General features: G+C 34.7%; 1 protein-coding gene and 1 long non-coding RNA gene across 2 annotated transcripts; both read right to left on the minus strand.

The window, feature by feature from the left end:
* Positions 1–1128: 1128 nt before the first annotated feature.
* LOC113727185 (pheophytinase, chloroplastic) lies at positions 1129–6818 on the minus strand. Its single transcript, XM_027251205.2, has 6 exons — positions 6521–6818; positions 5172–5940; positions 2474–2700; positions 1994–2185; positions 1735–1891; positions 1129–1532 (listed from the first exon to the last, which is right to left on the minus strand). The coding sequence occupies exons 2-6, from the start codon at positions 5922–5924 to the stop codon at positions 1299–1301; spliced, it is 1563 nt and encodes a 520-aa protein (XP_027107006.1). The 5' UTR covers positions 5925–5940; positions 6521–6818; the 3' UTR covers positions 1129–1298.
* A 4253-nt stretch (positions 6819–11071) lies between these two features.
* On the minus strand, positions 11072–13339 carry LOC140035301 (uncharacterized). Its single transcript, XR_011839321.1, has 3 exons — positions 13146–13339; positions 12015–12078; positions 11072–11327 (listed from the first exon to the last, which is right to left on the minus strand). It is a non-coding gene; the product is annotated as an uncharacterized lncRNA (long non-coding RNA).
* Between the last annotated feature and the right edge of the window lie 5700 nt (positions 13340–19039).

The raw sequence follows: 19039 nt of genomic DNA on the forward strand, positions 1-19039 counted from the left end.
ATGAAGGAAACCAAAATAGTTTTTTTTTTTCTTTAATTTTTGGTGGTGACAGTATAATATTTGTGATATTCGTAATCTGCAAAATCTAGGCATTATCAAGCCATTTTTAGCTGTAGAAAAGTAAAGGTTTGGCCCCAAGAATTTAATGTGTAGTGCCAAAATCAGCACTATTGAACATGTTCTTACATCAGAAACAAATGTAGAGAATGGCCACATTTTTTGTGGACATTGGAATGCAGTGAATTAATCTGTTGATGCCTGCAAAGGTACAGCACAATGTATAGCTCCGACAAACTGGGGGGGATTGGGAGGGTATATTAGTTTCCCGTGGGACCTTCAAAAGTTGCCGACTTTTGAGGGTTGCTCGAGGTTAAGGTTAGTATAAACTGTCAAGAGTCTACGGTGCTCGACAAAACAAAATGGATAGCTCACTTTAGTTATGGTGCAGTCCACTGATTTTTAGCAAAAAGGAGGTGTGATGGTAGATGCTGAAATCTTGGATCAAAGCCCACAAACCATCTAATAGAGTCACTTAATACGGGCATCAATGGCCTCCGGCTAGTGATCAGGAAAAGAAAGTTCCACCACTCCTACACTTTATATTTCCCCTAGAAGTAACTATACCGAAACAATAAAAGCCAAAAGAAAAGCAAGAAGCATAAAAACTTGCTATCATTTGCTCATTCAAGTTTTCCCTCAGACATTAGAGAAACTACTGAGCAACGAATGGGAAATCTTGCAGCAAGTCCAGGCAAAATCTACTATAGGAAACTATTTGCATCAAATGCAATGCAGTAATATGGATGCCAAAGTTGTTCATATGGAAGAAAAGAGTGCCAAGGATAGGAGGTCTCTGTAGACAGAAGAAAATAAGTACTCAACAAAAATAGTAAGTGACGATACTGATGCCAAGGAAAAGTTTAAAGTCCCTCTCAATAATTCAATCTGAAATGATCAAGCTGATATAGCTGCCTAGATTATAATTGGCAATTTAACAAAATTATCAGAAGCCTAATTTCTGAAAAGACATGGATCTATCACGTTTCTCTTTGCTGAAAATATAATTAGCTAGCCCTAATTCTAAATTACAAACTCAGATGGCAGCTGTTCTAAGAGAACAACTGAAACTAAGCAGCTAAGCACACTTTCAGCTTCTATAACTTGTACAATATACTGTTCAAGACAAAACACAAATACAAGCTACCTTATCTATACATCGACTAGTCGAAAAAAAGAAAAAGTATGAAATGCATCGGGTCGTGTATCACCATTTACACAGACGATAATCTTTTGTTGAGTCACTTTCTTGAAGTGTCAAACTGAGATTTGATTAAAGAGATAATCCTTTTCCAGAAAGATGATTCGGATCCATAGCACTGTACCCTAGTTAATTTTCTTGAACCTTCTCTAACATATTCCAGGTCTTTGGCAAAGTCATTCTGAAAATTTTCAGGGCTATCAAACAGAGGCAGTGCCACTGAACCCTGGGATTCTACATTTCTGATCCACCCACGCAATAAGAAATTCACCACCTGTGTGATAAAGTAAATTTCAGACAGACACATTAGGATGATAATAGGCCAGAACAGAACCTTTGCTGTAAACAGAGGCAATATTCTAAATGGGAAACCAATTTCGCATCAAACAACTGTACTAGCAATTGTTGGTAACCTGCAACCAGGCAAACAAACAAGTGTCATAAATTAGCGCTGCTAATTGATCAGTGTTGCCTACCTCTGGAACTTCATCATGAGGGCAGTGACCAGCAGGGCTAATCTCATAATATGGAGCTTCTGGCAGTTGGCGTTTCACTTGTAAACCCCAGATAGGCTTTACCCAAGGATCTTCTTTGCCATACATGAGACAGACAGGTAAGTTGTTCATTTGACACCTGCAAATTCAAGTTGGACATAAGACCATAACTTGGTGTAGTAAAAATACCAATATGATTAAGCAATTATTTTGCATTTTATGGCTCCTGTCGTCTGGCTACCTAGATAAAGAGTCCTTGAAGGTTAACTGTGCTTGAGGAGCAAACATAATAGAAGCAAATGATGCAGCAGCTGCGGGATGCTTTGTTATCTCCAGTATACTGGAGAACACCTTATCAACTTTTGTCGAGTGATCTGCATATACTTGCTTAAGTATCTCTGCAATACTTTCAGGATCACTAATTTTCTGCCACCTAAAACCGCAGAGGAAATGGAGAAATTAGGTAGAGTTTAGAGCTTTTCAGCCAATTGAAAGCAGTTTTACACTGAAAACAGAAGTTTCTCTCTTCCTAAAAAATTTTCTAATGCAACAGTGTGATTCTCATCCCTCCTTTTTTTGGTCAAAAGAATTTGACTATACACTTGTAGACGAGTAATCAACAGGCTCCACTTTTTTAAGACAAGGGGTTTCGGCTAGTGGACTTGCATCCAAAAATATTAAGTTGAAACATTCACATTAACAGAAGAGTGACAGAACTTACACAATTTCCGTAAGACTTTTAATTGTGGCAGGAATAGGAAATGTGCCAGCCCAAGGAAACATGCTTGACCATCTAGGAGATTTCATAGGGTTAGGAAGAAATCCCCAAAAAGGAGTAGCATTAAGCAAGGTTACACCTTTCACCAATTCGGGATAGCATGCTGCAAAGTAGACCGCGATATATCCTCCGAGTGAATTCCCAACAATATAAACAGGTTCTCCAATCACCTGTGGCATAAAGAGACAATGTAATCACCTATTGGGTCAGGAATCTCCAGTATTAACACCAAAAAGTAACTTGGAATCCTAAAAGCCATATCAGGCAAATACTAAAGACATCTCCACTGAATAATTGTAATCAAGCAGATATTCTCAAAAGCGTGCAGAATATAATCCCTTACATGAAAATAAAGCTATAGAACAACAATGAAATCTAGAGAAACTAAAAAAAAAAATCCGTAGTTTGGTACGGTTCTTATTTGACTGGAAGATAGAATGGCAGCATAAAAGTTAACAATATTGATGCTGGCAAGCATAAACTTTAAAGTTTGAATATAGTGCCAAAAGTGATTCTATACATTGAAAACATATTCCTTTTTTAAGATTCTCACTAATCTGTTAAACTATACTGCTGTGATTGCTGAACAAAGTTAGAAGAATATTTATTGAATGGCATGTGGTGAAGAAAAAGTTCTCGCATACAATCTGATTGTAAAACAATCTTTCAGCAGTTATATAGTACTCAAGAAAAATCATATTTTCTGTGCACATATTTAAACATATACCAAATGCGAGGAAATTAAGAGTGTCTAAAGTTGGTTCACACTCTACATTCCCAAGCAGACCATGAATCTTACTTCTGTCTAGGCCTCAGGAATTATATATCTAGGTCATATCAAGAATTACAGGTTCTGCCATTAGCTTACATAAATCTGAGGGTTCAAATGTTGTTTACAGATTCAGATTTCAAGTTAAATCTGTAGGCCAAATATTTTAGAGGTATTTTTTGCTATTTCATCAACTTTTATTGGCTAGCTATCATGCACTTTCCAGTGCGTAATTTCCACTCATTTTTGGGGAATCAGAGCAATATTACTAGAAGTAAAAAAAATTCAGGAACAACCACTCTACTGGTAAGTACATAAAATTTCATGCACTCCTGACATATAGTTTGATAAACTAGCATTGTTGTCATGCTTTATTCAGTTTCCACACTCTCTTTCTAATAAAGGTCTGATAGAGCTGAGATTATTCTCCAGTTAAATAAGCTCTATCTGACCATGTAACAGAACTATTTTGAAACAAGCATGTTTATCCAGTAATCTTAACATTTGTAATATTCCCTGTACCCAGCTTCTAAAAGACTATTTATGAAGAGTAACAAGTAGCAGGTACATCATAAGTTTTAAAACCACAAGAACGAAATAGATGCCCTGTAACTGGTGACAAACGTAAAAAAATCAAGTATTAGATAGTTACGGATTAAGCATAGCACCATTTTGTGCAAAGCACTATCAAAGGCAGTATGACGGTAATCCATGGTTGAAATGTCAAGACGAAATTGTGGTGCCCTAGGCTTGCAGATTGTGACAGAAATCTACAAAATATCTTGAGATGACTGAAGTTTCCACTACAAAAGGAATTGCTGAACAAGATAGTAGCTAGCAATTGGTCCCATCCAACAAAGACTTCCCAATATTTTGTGTAAGTGATACAAATTGCAATTGCAGAAATAATTATTTCAACAGCTAGGAATTCGTAATGGTACTCTAAGAACTTCTCAGTTGATCAACTTTTATCATGGACAAGACTTAGCTCATGAAATTGCAACAAGAAAAATAAAAAAAGATGCTATGTAACAGTTTAGTGACAAAATGGAATTCCTTTAGCATCAATATGGAAATTAAGTTTCACTTGATTTGGCCATAAGAACTACAAACGATCCTGTTGTCAAGAAAAATGACTAAACCATTCAAACTCATCTAATTGTTCTGCCAAAAACATTATTTTTGAGGAATACTATTGATATTCGGTCCCCCACTCCCTCTCTGATATGATACAACATCTATGCTCTCCATGAGCCAACATTAGTTACTTAACTCCATTGTATACCTGCTTATTCCTATTTATGGTCAATGAAAGTAAATCAATTAATATTTTGGGATGGACAGCTTGAAGATAGATTTTGCAGTTCACTACATCCAAAGAAATGTTGTCATCATCTTCTTTTCAGGCCATCTTGGTACAGGACGATAAACACTCAGCGAATAGCTAATGTGACAGAGGACCATCCTCTATAATATATGCAAAATTTTGTTCATCGTCACATACTGTTTAATGAATAGAAGTTTTAAAAAGCTGTACTCCAGTTGAAAACCTAGTCAGATGACAGTAGGTACCTTATCGAAACTAACCAAACACAAGTATGATACAGATGTGAGATCAATTCGATAACATATCAGAGGGAAAGACATTTATAATAAAGCTGAACAAAATGCGTTTAAGACACCATCAGTTTAATCTTGATACTCTCAATGTGTTGACACGTATAAATAGAGTAATCAGCAGAGAGCAATACTATAAAAAACCAACTGAATATGCTACTCGACCAAACTCTAGAGCCAAAACACAAGATGTTACACACAAGAATCTCATAAATACTCTTTGATAAAGCTAAAAAGTAGTAAACCAAATTATACCTCTTCGATGAAGTAACGGACTTGGTCCCTCCATAAATCAGAAGAATAAACAAGCTCTTTCGCCCAAGGTTCGGTCTCATCTCCAAAACCCCACAAGAAGTTCTCCACATCTGATTTCAGGTTGTCACCATTCTTTGTCTGTCTAGTTGGATCTTCACGTGGCAATGACAAGCCCTGCCCAAGAAAATCGACTGCCCATGCTCTAAAGTCTCGACCCAGATCCTTCAATTGTTTTTCATAATGAAAGGAACCAACTCCAAAACCAGGAAGAAAGAGAACCGGAGGAAAATCAACATTCACGGATCCTGCTGTTTCGTAGTGAACATTAAGTTTGGGCTTCCATTCCCAGGAACAACTGGTAATTGAAGCAACAGAATCACCCTTGTTTTCATCAGGCAAACCAGGAATCAAGACCTTAGGTACAGTCTTGTCACTATCAGTAACATTCTCTTTACCATCAAGTACATAGGAGTTTAAACTTTCACTCAAGACGCTTGGATCACCATGTTCATATCCCTTCAGAGCACTTAGTGTCCTAACAGTGTGAGCTCTTCCAAGCCTCCTTATGGCTAATTGATCTAAATAAGAATGTCTAAGAGCCTTGAGCTTACATTGACTGACTACAGATATCAATCTTCTCTCCTTGAAATTCCAAAGTTTTGCTTGATTTGATCTTGGGCTTTTCCCAACGGCATACCCTCTAAATTTTACTAGATACTGGCCATGCATAGCGTGGCAAGAGATAATTTCCATAGCTCAGAACAGATCTCTGAAATGTTCACCAAAATGATTAATTGAGCAAACACTACTACATAGCATTTGCAGATGCAGTAAAAGAGAAGTCATTGAAAATCAAAAACAAAAAAGAACTGAACTTTATCCTTTGTATAATTTGTTTCTTTCTTTATCTACCTAGTTTTGAAAATGTCAAGGATCTTTTGATAATCCCAACTTGATGAATGAACCAAAATGAACTTCTTAATCATCTTACTCCCAATTAAACGAAACTGAATATATTCATTCCAATTTCACTCATAAAATTCATTTAACCAATTAAGTATGTTAGTCGTAAAATCCCTTCTTTTTAAGAACATTTGCAACTGGAGAACAAACCAAAAACTCAAGAAACAGGAACATCTAGATACAACATCAAGCAACTGGAATAAAAGCCATAAACCCTTGACAGCAAAAGCGCAAAGAAACATTTCTAAAAAACTAAACCAAGAAAGCAAAAATTGGCCCAAACCCACCTGACAAAACACCCAATCAGTTAATCCCAACAGACCAATTTTTACAATTAAGCAGAAAAACTCCAGTTAGTCCCAAGGAAGAGTTTCTTGTTTTATTACCTTCAGTAAGCAGAGCAAGAAATCATTGGCTTCAGCTCCAAGAATTTGGGAGAAATCTTAAGTTTGTTTATGTGGTGAGAGAAAAACAAATACAAGATATTCCACAAGTATCCAGAGAGAGAGAGAGAATGAGAGAGATTTTAGCAGTTACTTAAAGGGGTGTGCTTTGTCAGAAAGCCAAAGAAAAATCAAGAATGATGAACTAATGGAACAAATAAGTTGATTGTCGTTTTCCTTTTAATTCATTTTCACAAAATTTTAGTTGGGTTATGTGTGGAACATGATGAACTCATGGAGTGCACGTAATGGTTTATGGCTGCTGACTTCTCAAGCTTTGCTCTGGGGCTTTCCGGTCCACTACGGTGGCAAACATTTCCTTCTTTACTTCTTCCTTTTTCTTTGGTTTTTTTTTTAAAAAAAAAAATGGCAGAAAAAGAGATAATAAAGAAGCAAAATTCATGCGCAGCGACTAATTTTATCAAATTTCCATAAAGTATTTTCGCATTTGAAGATGAACGAGTGAATTATTTTCTTACTTTCTTTGAACTTGGCAAATTGTTTTCATTGTAGATAAAATGCTTCATCCATTACAAATTATGTTTATAAACAATAACAATGCCAACCAGTTAGACATGCGCCGCAAGACAGCGCGTGTGCATATAGACATATACATATACGTGTATATATATATACATATTTTTATGTATGCATAAAATGTTTTGGTGTATAAATTTTTAATAGGAAAGCAAACAAGTAAACTGAAAAGTTTCCAAAAAAAAAAAGAATGCACAAGCTCAAGGATAGAAAAGGAAAGTCCTAACTCGCAAGGGTATTTAAGTTGACATTTACAATAACGTACATTCCTTTCAATAAGAAAGCTAACCGTCTTTTTATTCGCGGTTCAGCTATATATTTGTCTGCAAGGCCTCTAAAATCAGAATAAGACCCGAATCCCATAGATGTTTCAGCTACTACTCCCCTTTTTATGATATAATAGTACAGGAGAACGAGCCCAGCCTCAAAAATTTGGATTGAGATAATTTGTTTTATAAATTCTAATTATCCTTTTATCTTTTTAATCGTCTTTTTATCTCACATATATTCTATCACAAAAAATATTACAGTAATTATCTCAAATAATTCATCTAAATAAACTCCTATCCAAACAAATATTTTTTGTCTTTTGAACTGGCTTTCAATCGTTTAAATTACACATTAATTCTTCAAATTACTCTTGGAAAGGCTCTGTGTCTTTTCTTTGTGAAAATAGCCTCTTCATTGTAAATATAAATAACTTTCTCTTGGTTTTCTTGTATGTGTTTCTATACCTAAAATTTTTGCACAGATCTTTGTGAATAATTTCTTTACCAAAATGATTAGTTATGTACAAATTGTTGGTGAAGTCGAGATAAATCAAATCCCCTAGCTACTAATTAGTTAAATCAAATTCTTAGCTACTAATTAATTTTATTCCCCTAGCTACTAATAATTAGTTGTTGGTTGTGTGTTTTCCTTATTAATTTTTTGACCAAATGAATCTATACGATTTCAAGTCTTTCTCGTCACTTTCAATTTTTTCAACAGAAATTTTGCACATACATCACAATTATGCAAGCCACCATAGTATATAATGTTAAACTTAGGTGTGTTTGATAAAATTGAGATTTGAAATCTCAAATTTGAAATATAAATCCATTAAGTTATTGAATAGTTAAATATTAAATATGATACATTTGAGTCTATATCACATTAAGGGCTTTTTTTTTTAGGGGTGTCCCACAGGGAGTGGACCCCATAAACTATTCCACAACCCTCCGCAACTTGCTGGTAGCAAGGTTCGAACCAAGGACCTAAGCCCTATTTTCAGCAACCCTAGCCACCAGATCAAGCCCCGGAGGGCACATTAAGGGCTTATTTGATAATCCAGTTCAACACTTAAATTTAATGAAATCATAGCTTAATATATTTAGACCCTGTAATAACCAAAAATTGAATATCTGAATTAATTAAGTGGCACTGAGTTTTCTAAACAAAACTTGATCTCAAAATTAAGTGATAAATCATTCACTTACCACTGAATGTGATATGCACTCAAATGTATCAGATTTAATACTTAACAATTTAATAATTTAATAGATTCAAACTTCATATTTCAGATTTCAGCATTCAGATTTCAATTTTATCAATCAAATGCACCTAGCTTATCACTTATTTTTAAAACCAAATTTTGTCTAAAAAATCAATGCCACTTAATTAATTCAAATATTTTATTTTTTGTTATCAAATGCAACTGAACATATTAATATTTGAACCCATTAAATTTAAAAGCTGAATTAAACTATTATACAAGACCTTAGTCCTAAAGAAAACACAGGGCCTGTTTGGAACCTCAAGTTTTTACCAAGTTTGTATAATACTAGTTTTTTAACAACTTTTACTACAGGAACCCCAAAAAACTTATCAAAGTTTTTAACCTACACACTTCAAAAATACACAAAAAACTTTTTTTCCAAAATCTTAGCTATTCCTTTGCTCATTTAACTCTGCTCTCTCTCACAAGTCATAAGCACCTCAATCCTGCAATTCTCTGCAAACCCCCAGGCGGAAAAAAAAAATCAAATTGTGCATTAAATTCCCAAAATTCTAGATGATGCTTAATATGAAAGCCTCCCCGGAGGCCCGGATAACGTCGTCTTCATCATCATCGCCATCCCGCTCAATCGTTACAGCGGAGAAGGCTTTCTCGTTCATTTCCAAAAGATGGAGCGAGGTCCGCTCCTCCGCAGGTGCCGACCTCCAATTGATTAAGAACCGGGCGAATTCCTTTAAAAACCGTGCTGACAGGGAGCTGGAGAATTTTCTGAACTCGACCTCCAGATCGTCCTTCGTTGTCCCAACAATTACAGCCTTTGCTACTACCACGCTTGCGGAGATTGACTTTGTCAAGAAGCTTCGGCCAAAATTGACAGAAATTCGGAGGGCCTATTCCTGGCCGGACTTTAAGTGGAGCCAGTGGAGCCCTAAGCCCAAGATTAGGATTGATTTGTCTGCAATTAAGAATGAAATTGTGTTCGAGGTTGAAGACGAGGAGGAGGATAAGAGGCAGAGGTTTAGGAGGTTTAGGAGGGGAAGGAGGGGGGCTGCGATCTGGTCACGCGCCAGATCGCAGCTAGGGGAGTGGGTAGGAGAGGGGGAGAGGGAGAAGAGGGGTGGCGGGGAAGTCAGAGGGGAAGAGAAAAAAAGCAAAAAAAAAGAAAAAACTTTGTTGTGAGTTGCGGCCATGGAAGTCTCGGGAGAGGTAATAGGGGAGGAAAGGGGAAGGGAGAAGAAGCGGGAAGGGAGGAAGGAAAAGAAAAAAGAAAGAAAGAAAAAAAAGAAAATGAAAAGGAAAAGGAAAAAAAATTTCATCTTACAAAGTTTTTCTACAACTTCTACAGTGGTCTACAGTAAAGTTTTATATAGATATCCAAAAAACTCACTTTCCAAACAGGCAGGCAGTTCTTGTTGCTCCTCAGTGGTTATGAATAGTACAATCAAAAGAAGCAAATTGCATTATGGCCAGCAAAAGCTGGAATTACAGTCTTTGGAAAGATCACTCTGCACATCTTGAGCATCTTTACCAACTGAATAGCTTTATAGATCAAAAGTTTAACCTAAATCAACACTCAAGACTAACAGCATCTCTTCTTGGTGATCATAATGTCAGTACATTCTACAGGAGGCTTGACAAACTTTCTTGGAGGACATGGCATTCCTTTGTGCCCTCAAAGTAGCTTCTCTGAAACTTATGTTCTTTCCTTGGATGCGATCTTACATGCACTTTTTGTTGGATCTTTAATCCAACATTGGACTTATACGTGAATAATTATGGGTTGCAAACTGTCAAATAAGGTTAAATCCAATTAAAGTGATCAGATATAGTTTGGGCTTAATGTATCTAATAGGGTGTGGGTCTTTAATGTGTAGAAACTTAAGGGTATTTCCTGTTTCTATGATGGGCTGAAATACGGATCCAAAGAGTAACAGAATTGTTATCTATAAATAGAGTTATGGTCCCCAAGTCACACATATTCTATTTGTCGTATGTTTTAGTACCATAAAATAACTCCTTCCTGATATCCCATCGCCAGGAAAGATACCAGAGAGAAACTAAAGGACTCTCTCAAGGATTGGTAAATATATGTTGATCTGGAAGGCCATCCCAAAATCTTCAAGGATTCAAGTGCCAGTTTGTTAACATGAATTTAGGTATGCTTCCGTTATTTTACTGTTAATTTATTTTTTAATAATTGTCATATAGATTTTGGGTTTAACAGGTGATAGTTTTCATCAAATGTTAAATTTAGATAACCACCCTAACAAGTGGTATCAGAGTTAAATATGGTAGATTATTACGAAATAATTTGGACTTGATCATTTTTATTTTAAGAAAATTATGTGTGATATTTGTGAACAATCGGCTAACAAGATTGTGACAGCCCCACCTCTCCCTAGGGCGAACCCTAGGGTATCAGCGGACTGCCTGCCCAGCTCTCGCCGGGACTCAGTCGATCAAAGAACTAGCAACTCAGAATAACTTCAAATTAAATTGTACAATCCTAATAACACATAACTATCAATCAATTTTCCAAACTTAATACGGCAAGGTAAGAGTCACACTTACCATTTCATACTACGAATTACATAACATAAGTCAAACTTAGAAATTCAAGCTTACAAAAGCAAAAGGTAAAGTCATCTTAACAAAAGGTTACAAGTTCAAGCAAACAAAGCTAAGAAAGCCCTCGACCGTTAGTCCATCCCCGATCTGTTAAGGAAAACAAAGGGAGTGGGGTGAACTAAAGCTCAGTGAGGTTCCAAGTAAAGCAAGTAAACACATAGTCAAATTAGGGCATGGAACAATCAAGTAAATACCGTATGATACAATAACAATTAATCACAATTCAATTCAAGGATACGGGTGGCTTTCAAAAGCCAAAATCCCCTTGAGCTTGATCATAAATGTCTCCGTTGACACTCCGTCAACACTTGTATACACAGAATATTAAGTCCGTAGAACACCACTTTCACCTGCCTCCGTCCACCAATCAACCCCCCACCGGGCCCGCACTTCATAAACAGTAGTTAGGTAATACTCGAGTATACCGGTTTCAGTGAACAGTAAACAGTCCTCAAGGTTTATCGGTTTTCTCGACCAAGCCCTAGCTGGCTCGATACGGCCGACTCACCTGTGAGGTTGGGTACCCAAACAGTACAGTAGTCGGTGGAATATCCTCCACGCAACTCAAGCACAGTCACATATATCATTATTTCATCCCATGGTATTTCATTCAATAAATAGAGCCTCAGTAAACAAACAAGGAAGGTCGAGTATGATGAAGTACATACTCGCCTCAATTTTGTTAAAACAGTGTTTGGCTCAAACAATACCAATTCAATAATTTCAAGTACACAAGTAATCCACATAACAAGTAACAGGTAGTGGAACACTCACCTGTCAATCAAAAGAAGCAATCGATGTCAAACGTCTTAGTTACGGTCACCTTCGTTTCCCAAACCTAGGGCAACGAGCGAAATCGTTAACAATTAGATTCATGCCCCACTAGGTTAGGCTTAATAAGAGACCAAGTGAGTAGTCTAAGCTACTTAATCCGTCATGCAAACAAGGTCCAAACCATGGTAAAAGTTCATGAGAAAACAAGTTTAGTAGGTGCATGAAGGTTTGGCAAAAGAAAAGTTCCAATTATGCTTAAGGATTTCTTCTCGGTTTGCACAGTCATGCCCTGGCAGTCTTAGGAAAACGGTCATAACTCACTGTAGAAAAGTCGAAATTAGGTGCCGTCAGTGGCGTTAGAAACTAGACTCGAAGGGCTTTCTAACGGTACCAAGCTCACACTGTGGTTCGTCTCCTATCAACAACAGTAATTCAGACAAGATGGCTGTTTTTTCAACCCTGGATCAACATTAATCCTATACCAAACTACTCTAGTTCTAGGGCTAACTTCATTAGTTTTGATTCAAATTCACCCAATTCACTCCTCAAGTGATCATATATAAGGATTCAAGTCACTTAGGATCAATGGAGTTCACAATATAACATACAACATGATTTAAGGTAGCCATAATGATCCCATAACTACAAGAGTCCTAAAACAGTCTACTAATGGTTCAAAATCACCACTTTACTTGCTTCAACTCCATTCCAACTTGCTCATAGGCTTAACCAATATTTAACCTAGTTTATTAGGCTTGATTATGACATAATTTAACAACAAGATTGAGGGAAAATCCCTCCTACAAGAACCGGCCAGCCTAGACAAAGCAACCAGCCCACACTTTTCAACATTTGTTCAATCTTCATCCTTACATGTTTTCTACTCAATCATCATATCAAGTAATAGATTCAACTCAAAAGAGATTTAAACATAATAATACCTCATAAACAAACATGAATAAGAATCAAATATTTCATCAAACACTTGGTGTACATACTAAGAAACCTAGCTACTACTTGTTTACTTCAAGAAACTAACTCAACATCTCAACCAAACAACTTGTATCCTTGCTATTAACACTTTCAAGTGCATGATCTATCATCAAAAACCAAGATTTAAAGGACATATACCTCTCTTATAGTGAGCTTGCACCACCAAAATCACTTCACCAAAGTAAGTCTTCAAGCTTGGATCAAACACTTGGAGTTGTAGGAACTCTCTCACTAATTCAGATTTTTTTTCTCTCTTGATTGTTGTTCTTGGTTTGCTAGAGTAAGAAAACAAGTTTATGGAGCTCACTCTCTCTCTCTCTTGAAGCCAAGAAATTCGGCCAACACAAGAAAAGAAAAGGCCTTGGCTAGTTTAAATAATCTTCCAATCTTGGTTCCAACAAGATACTTGGCTAGGATTTTGCCACATGTCCACTTACTTGTCCAACTCTCTCTTAATCTTTGACTAATGGTGTCTTAACCTTTCCAAATGCACCAATAAGATTTTAACACCTCTAACTAACCTTTCCAAATGCACCAATAAGATTTTAACACCTCTAACTAACCTTTCCAAGTGCACCAATCATATTTTAGCACCTATAATCCTACATGTAAGATTTCTACCACTAATATAAAGACACTTGGTAAAATGTAAGTGGTGCATTAATTAAAATTATCTTAAAGAAAATGTTTTACTACAAGTAAAAGGAATAAAGTGTAATGCATGAAAATTATTGTAACACCTAGAAAAGTAAATGTAATGGCATGTAATATATGATTTAAATCCTAGAATAAGGCAATTAATTGAGGAAATTGTGTTTTAAAATGAGGGTTCTCGCAAAGATACTTGTTGAAATCATGATTGTTGACTTGTCCGTTCATAATTTATTACTTTATGTTTTGGCTTTCGGGTTTACGGCTTCATGGTTGTCTGATATTGCATGAAATTAACTGTGTTGGAACATGAATGGAATTGACACCTGGCTCAAGAATTATGATTGTTTGTCCTATTGATTGTGTGAGTTAGTCACGTGCCCATTCATTGTTTTCATTACTTTTGCATCTGTGGGTTCCATTGCATGATTGACGACAAGTCTTCATACACTTTCAATGTTCATGACTGTAAGTCATGATATGGATTTGCATGACTTTTTTTTTTTCTCAAACTATGTTCACTGGTTGGATGCGAAAATTAGGCTTTCGGCTTTCATGAAGTTAGGCCTTTCGGCTCTTAAGTTGCTTTCTTTGGTTTGTTTTCTTATGCAAGAATAAATATGTCTATATTTGTGTTTAGGATATTAGAGTTTTTCTAATTTAAGTGAACCCTAACAAAATTGATGAGACATTTAAACCCTATAAAAGTTCATATGTTTGGCCCACTAAATATATAATTTTATAAAGTATTTATGAACTTCAAGAAAAAAAAATTGGGCTTGAATAATAAATTGGGTCAAATTATGGATATGGACCTTTGGTCCAATCAATGTTTTGAAAACCGGACCGGACCGGCCGGTTCGATCGGTTGAACCGTGAATCGGCCATGGCACCGGTCCGGTTCTATGCTCTGGTTGACTTTGCCAGAGAACCGGTCAAACCCGGTAAAAACCGGAAAAACCGGTGAACCGTGTTGAACATGATTGAACCGGTTTTTGAGTTTTCCTTTTTTTTTTTTCACTTTTTGCAAAATGCTTCTATCAAGATTCGAACTCAAAACCTTTGTAATAGAAGACCAATGTAGTAACCATTGCACCATCACATCTTATTTGCTTTTTTTGATAACTTATTTATATAAAACAAACATCTATATTTTATTTTTTCATTTTTCTTACAAAATCTCATCCTCTCATGACTCTTTCTTTTTAATCTTCAACTCTTTCTTTTCTCTCTCATCTTTTCTTTTGTCACTCCATTTTTAATCAAACCTCATTAGTTTTAATTTATTGATGTTTTCTTCTATCTTTTAATTTTGTTTTTGCCCATTAAATTGGAAAAAGTTAAAAAAGAATTATTTTTCTTTAACCCAAATTATTTAATGCCACAACCACTCACTTTTATCTCATTTTTTGTTTCTTATCAAGTTTGCATTTTTATTTTCAATTCTCTTAACTTCTTTCGAACTTCAAACTTTCTTTTTTAAATTACAATCTTTAAATCTCAAAGACGTAAATTAAAATTTAAATTCACAATATCAAATTCTCATAGACGTGAATTTGTATAATTTCAAAATATTGTGATATTTTTGGGTTGGATTTAAGATTTTTTTGGTAGATATAATTGAAATTGAGATGAAATTTATTTGTTTTAACTTATAATTTAAATAATTTATTTTTGAAAATCCAAATTATTCAAAAATAGTGAACTTTTCATCATATAAAGTTTTAAATTAGTCCATTGCATATCTTATTTTGTGCATATATATATTTACATAAATTATTTTTAAAAAAATTCATTGAACCGAGATTGACCCGGTCCGGCCGGTTGAACCTCGACCCTTTCACCTCACCGGTTCAATTAACGGTCCGGGTTTTAAAACATTGGGTCCAATAAGTCTTGATCCAATTGACTAGTTTGACCAGATTTGACTGGATTGACCATGTTTGACCATCTTTTGACCAGAGTTGACCAATGTTGACTTTGTTCAAAATTTTTGTTTAATTTGTAAAATTTTAAATTTGAATATTGATATGATTATATATATTTTGGAATAAATTAATTAAAATAATATGCCACCAAAGTGACCTATATTGTGAAAATTAATTTATTTTAGAATATAACTAGTTGAGTACTTGTGATTTTATGAATATTGATCGACTCAAATGAAGGTCAATATTTAATAAGGTTACATGTGCACTTGTGATAATAAACATGTGATAATTATTCGGCTTTTACATGTGAATTATAAATTGGTCTAAAGAAAATTTATTTTTTGATATGTTATATTGTCAGTGTTTATTACTGCGCCAAGATATCACTTAGAAGTTAATATTTTGTATAAAGATAAAATATTAATGGAACATCGGTATTTTGAGATGGGGCTATCATTATTTGAATTTATTATTATTTGGTTTATGTGAGCATAGTTTTAATTATTTTATATTTTTTTTTGTTTAGTTGCAAATGATCTTACAAATATTACTACCAATGTCAGTAATATTCTTATATTGAATGACACAAATTTCAAGTTCTGGAAAGAAAATCTCTTGATAGTACTTGACGTAATGAATCTTGACCTTGTATTAAGGGATGATTCTCCCCCACCTCTTACAGATCAGAGTATTTCTGATGAAAAGAGGGATAAGGAAAGGTAGGAGAGATCAAATCATTTGTGTCTGATGATCATTAAAAAGGCTGTTCCAGAAGTATTCAGAGGAACAATATCAGAAACAACAGTAACCGCTAAAGAGTTCCTTCAGGATATTTAAAAAAGGTTTGTAAAAAATGAAGAGACTGAAATTAGTATGCTCTTGACACGCCTAGTTTCAATGAAATATAGTAGTAAAAGCAATATCAGAGAGTACATTGTGAAAATGTCTTATATGGCTTCAAAATTAAATGCACTTAAATTAACACTCTCTGAAGAGTTATTAGTGCATTTGTTTTTAATATCTATTCTTACACAGTTTAGCCAATTTAAGGTGAGTTATAACTGTCAAAAGAAGACTTGGTCTCTAAATGAACTCATTTACTCTGTATAGAGGAAGAGAAAAGGTTGAACTAAAACCGGATAGAAAGTGCCCATCTGGTGTGAACCACTAATAATAAAAGTAAAGGACTTAAGAGAAAGAAGAAAAAAGGGACTGCAAGTACAGCGCCGCAAAAGAAACAATAAAAGAAATCAGATGATCAGTGTAAGAATAGTTATTTCTTCTGTGGAACTGAAGGACATAAACAAAAAGTATTGCACCAATTATTACGGTTGGCGTGTTAAGAAAGGTATGCTTTTTAATTTGGTTTGTTTTGAGATTAATTTAACTTCGGTATCTAGACACACATGGTGGTTAGATTCTGGTGCAACAACTCACATTAGTGTGTCTATGCAAGGTTGGTTGAATTGCCGAAAATCTAATGATATGAAAGATATATCTACGTGGACGATGACAAAACAGTTCAAGTTAAGACAATTAGAGTTTTTAGATTATTGTTAAAAATCGAATTTTATTTGGATTTCAATGAGACATTTGTTATACCGTCTTTTCGACAGAATTTAATTTCTATTTCTGCATTGGACAAATTTGATTATTTTTGTTCATTTGAAAATGAAAATTTTGAATTATTTCATGATTCAAAATTGGTTGGTTTTGGTTCTTTAATGCACTACGATAATCTATATTTAATTGATACAATTATTTCATTTAATGAATCTCTGCATTTGAGTACTAGAGGAGTAAAGAGAAAATTAACCAATGAGAATTCAACTGCATTATGGCACAAGAGATTGGGACATATCTCCAAACGGAGAATGAAAAGACTTGTGTCAAATGAAATTCTTGACCCCTTGAATTTTATAGATTGTATTAACTGTATAAAGGGGAAACAAACCAATAAAAGGAGATTTGAAGCCAATAGGTTCTTAGACGCCTTAGAACTTATACATACATATATTTGTAAACCATTTCCTACATCTGTTTTGAATAGTTAACAATATTTTATAATACTCATAGATGATTTTTCAAGATATGCTATATATATCTCATTTTTTAAAAATCACAATCACTAGACGTGTTCAAAAATTTTAAATTTGAAGTTGAGAACCGACTCAACAAAAGGATTAAAAGTGTCAGATCTGACCGTGGTGTGAGTACTATGGCAGATATGACGGTTCAGGTGAACAACGTCCAGGACCATTTGCTAAATACCTAAAGAAATATGGTATTGTCCTACAGTACACTATGCCGGGTTCACCCACTATAAATGGTGTAGTTGAAAGAAAAAATAGAACTTTTGAAGATATTGTAAGAAGTATGATATGTCATTCTACCTTACTAGAATCACTCTGGAAAAAAGCACTTAAAACTGCAGCATATATCTTTAACAGAGTTTCAACTAAAGTAACTATCAAAACCCCTTATGAATTTTGGACAGAAAAAAAGTTCATTTTAAAACATTTACATATTTGGGGATGTCCAAATGAGGCAAGACCTTTATAGGCTAAATGAAAAGAAATTGAACTCAAGAACGGTTAGTTGTTATTTTATTGAATATTTTGAAAGATCTAGGGGTTGCAAGTTTTATGATCCCACGACTAAATTGATTTTCGAGACAAGAAATGTTTGGTTCTTTGAGGATTTTGAGTTTGCAGGAGAAAATATAGTAAGGAACCTTGTCTTTAAAGAGAATTATGTCAATATACCTACAAGTGTTATTGATCTTGTTCAAGATCCCATTCCTGATCTTGATCATGACATAACGAATCAAAACAATGTCGAAAAACAAACTCTTCCTCTTGAAAAATCAGTGCCATTAAGAAAATTCATTAGAGAAAGAAGAAATGCAATACTAGAAGATTACATTGTCTTTCTCTAGGAACATAAGAATGACACTAGGTTGATGGAAAATGATCAAATCAACTTCCGTCAAATCATGGAAAGTTTAAATTCTCAAGAGTGAATTGATGCCATGAATGAGGAGATTAAATCCATGAAAGACAATGATGTTTGGGATTTTGTCTCATTGTCAGAAGGTGCGAAACCCATTGATTGTAAATGAATATTTAAAATCAAGAGAGATTCGAAAGGTAATGTGAAAAGATACAAAACTCGTCTTGTTGTTAAGGAATTTATACAAAAATAAGGTATCGACTATAAAGAAATATTTGTTCCGATTTCTTCAAAAGATTCTTTTAGAATTATCATGGCATTAGTGGTACATTTCAATCTTGAATTACACCAAATAGATGTAAAGACAGCGTTTCTTAATGGTGACATTGATGAGACGATTTATATGGGGCAACCAAAAAACTTTGTATCGAGAGATCCAAACAATATGATTTGCAAATTTAAAAAATCCATCTATGAGCTCAAACAAGCGTTTCGATA

This window comes from Coffea arabica, chromosome 2c, assembly GCF_036785885.1.
Source record: "Coffea arabica cultivar ET-39 chromosome 2c, Coffea Arabica ET-39 HiFi, whole genome shotgun sequence".
Taxonomy (NCBI): domain Eukaryota; kingdom Viridiplantae; phylum Streptophyta; class Magnoliopsida; order Gentianales; family Rubiaceae; genus Coffea; species Coffea arabica.

What these genes read in the sequence shown, in the direction of transcription:
- LOC113727185 (XM_027251205.2), bottom strand. Translation starts at nt 5,924, where the DNA reads ATGGAAATTATCTCTTGCCACGCTATGCATGGCCAGTATCTAGTAAAA. An exon ending in TCCGTTACTTCATCGAAGAG is followed by an intron (nt 2,701 to 5,171) that starts GTATAATTTGGT and finishes TTTATGCCACAG; the next exon opens with GTGATTGGAGAACCTGTTTA. An exon ending in CTCATGATGAAGTTCCAGAG is followed by an intron (nt 1,533 to 1,734) that starts GTAGGCAACACT and finishes TTTATCACACAG; the next exon opens with GTGGTGAATTTCTTATTGCG.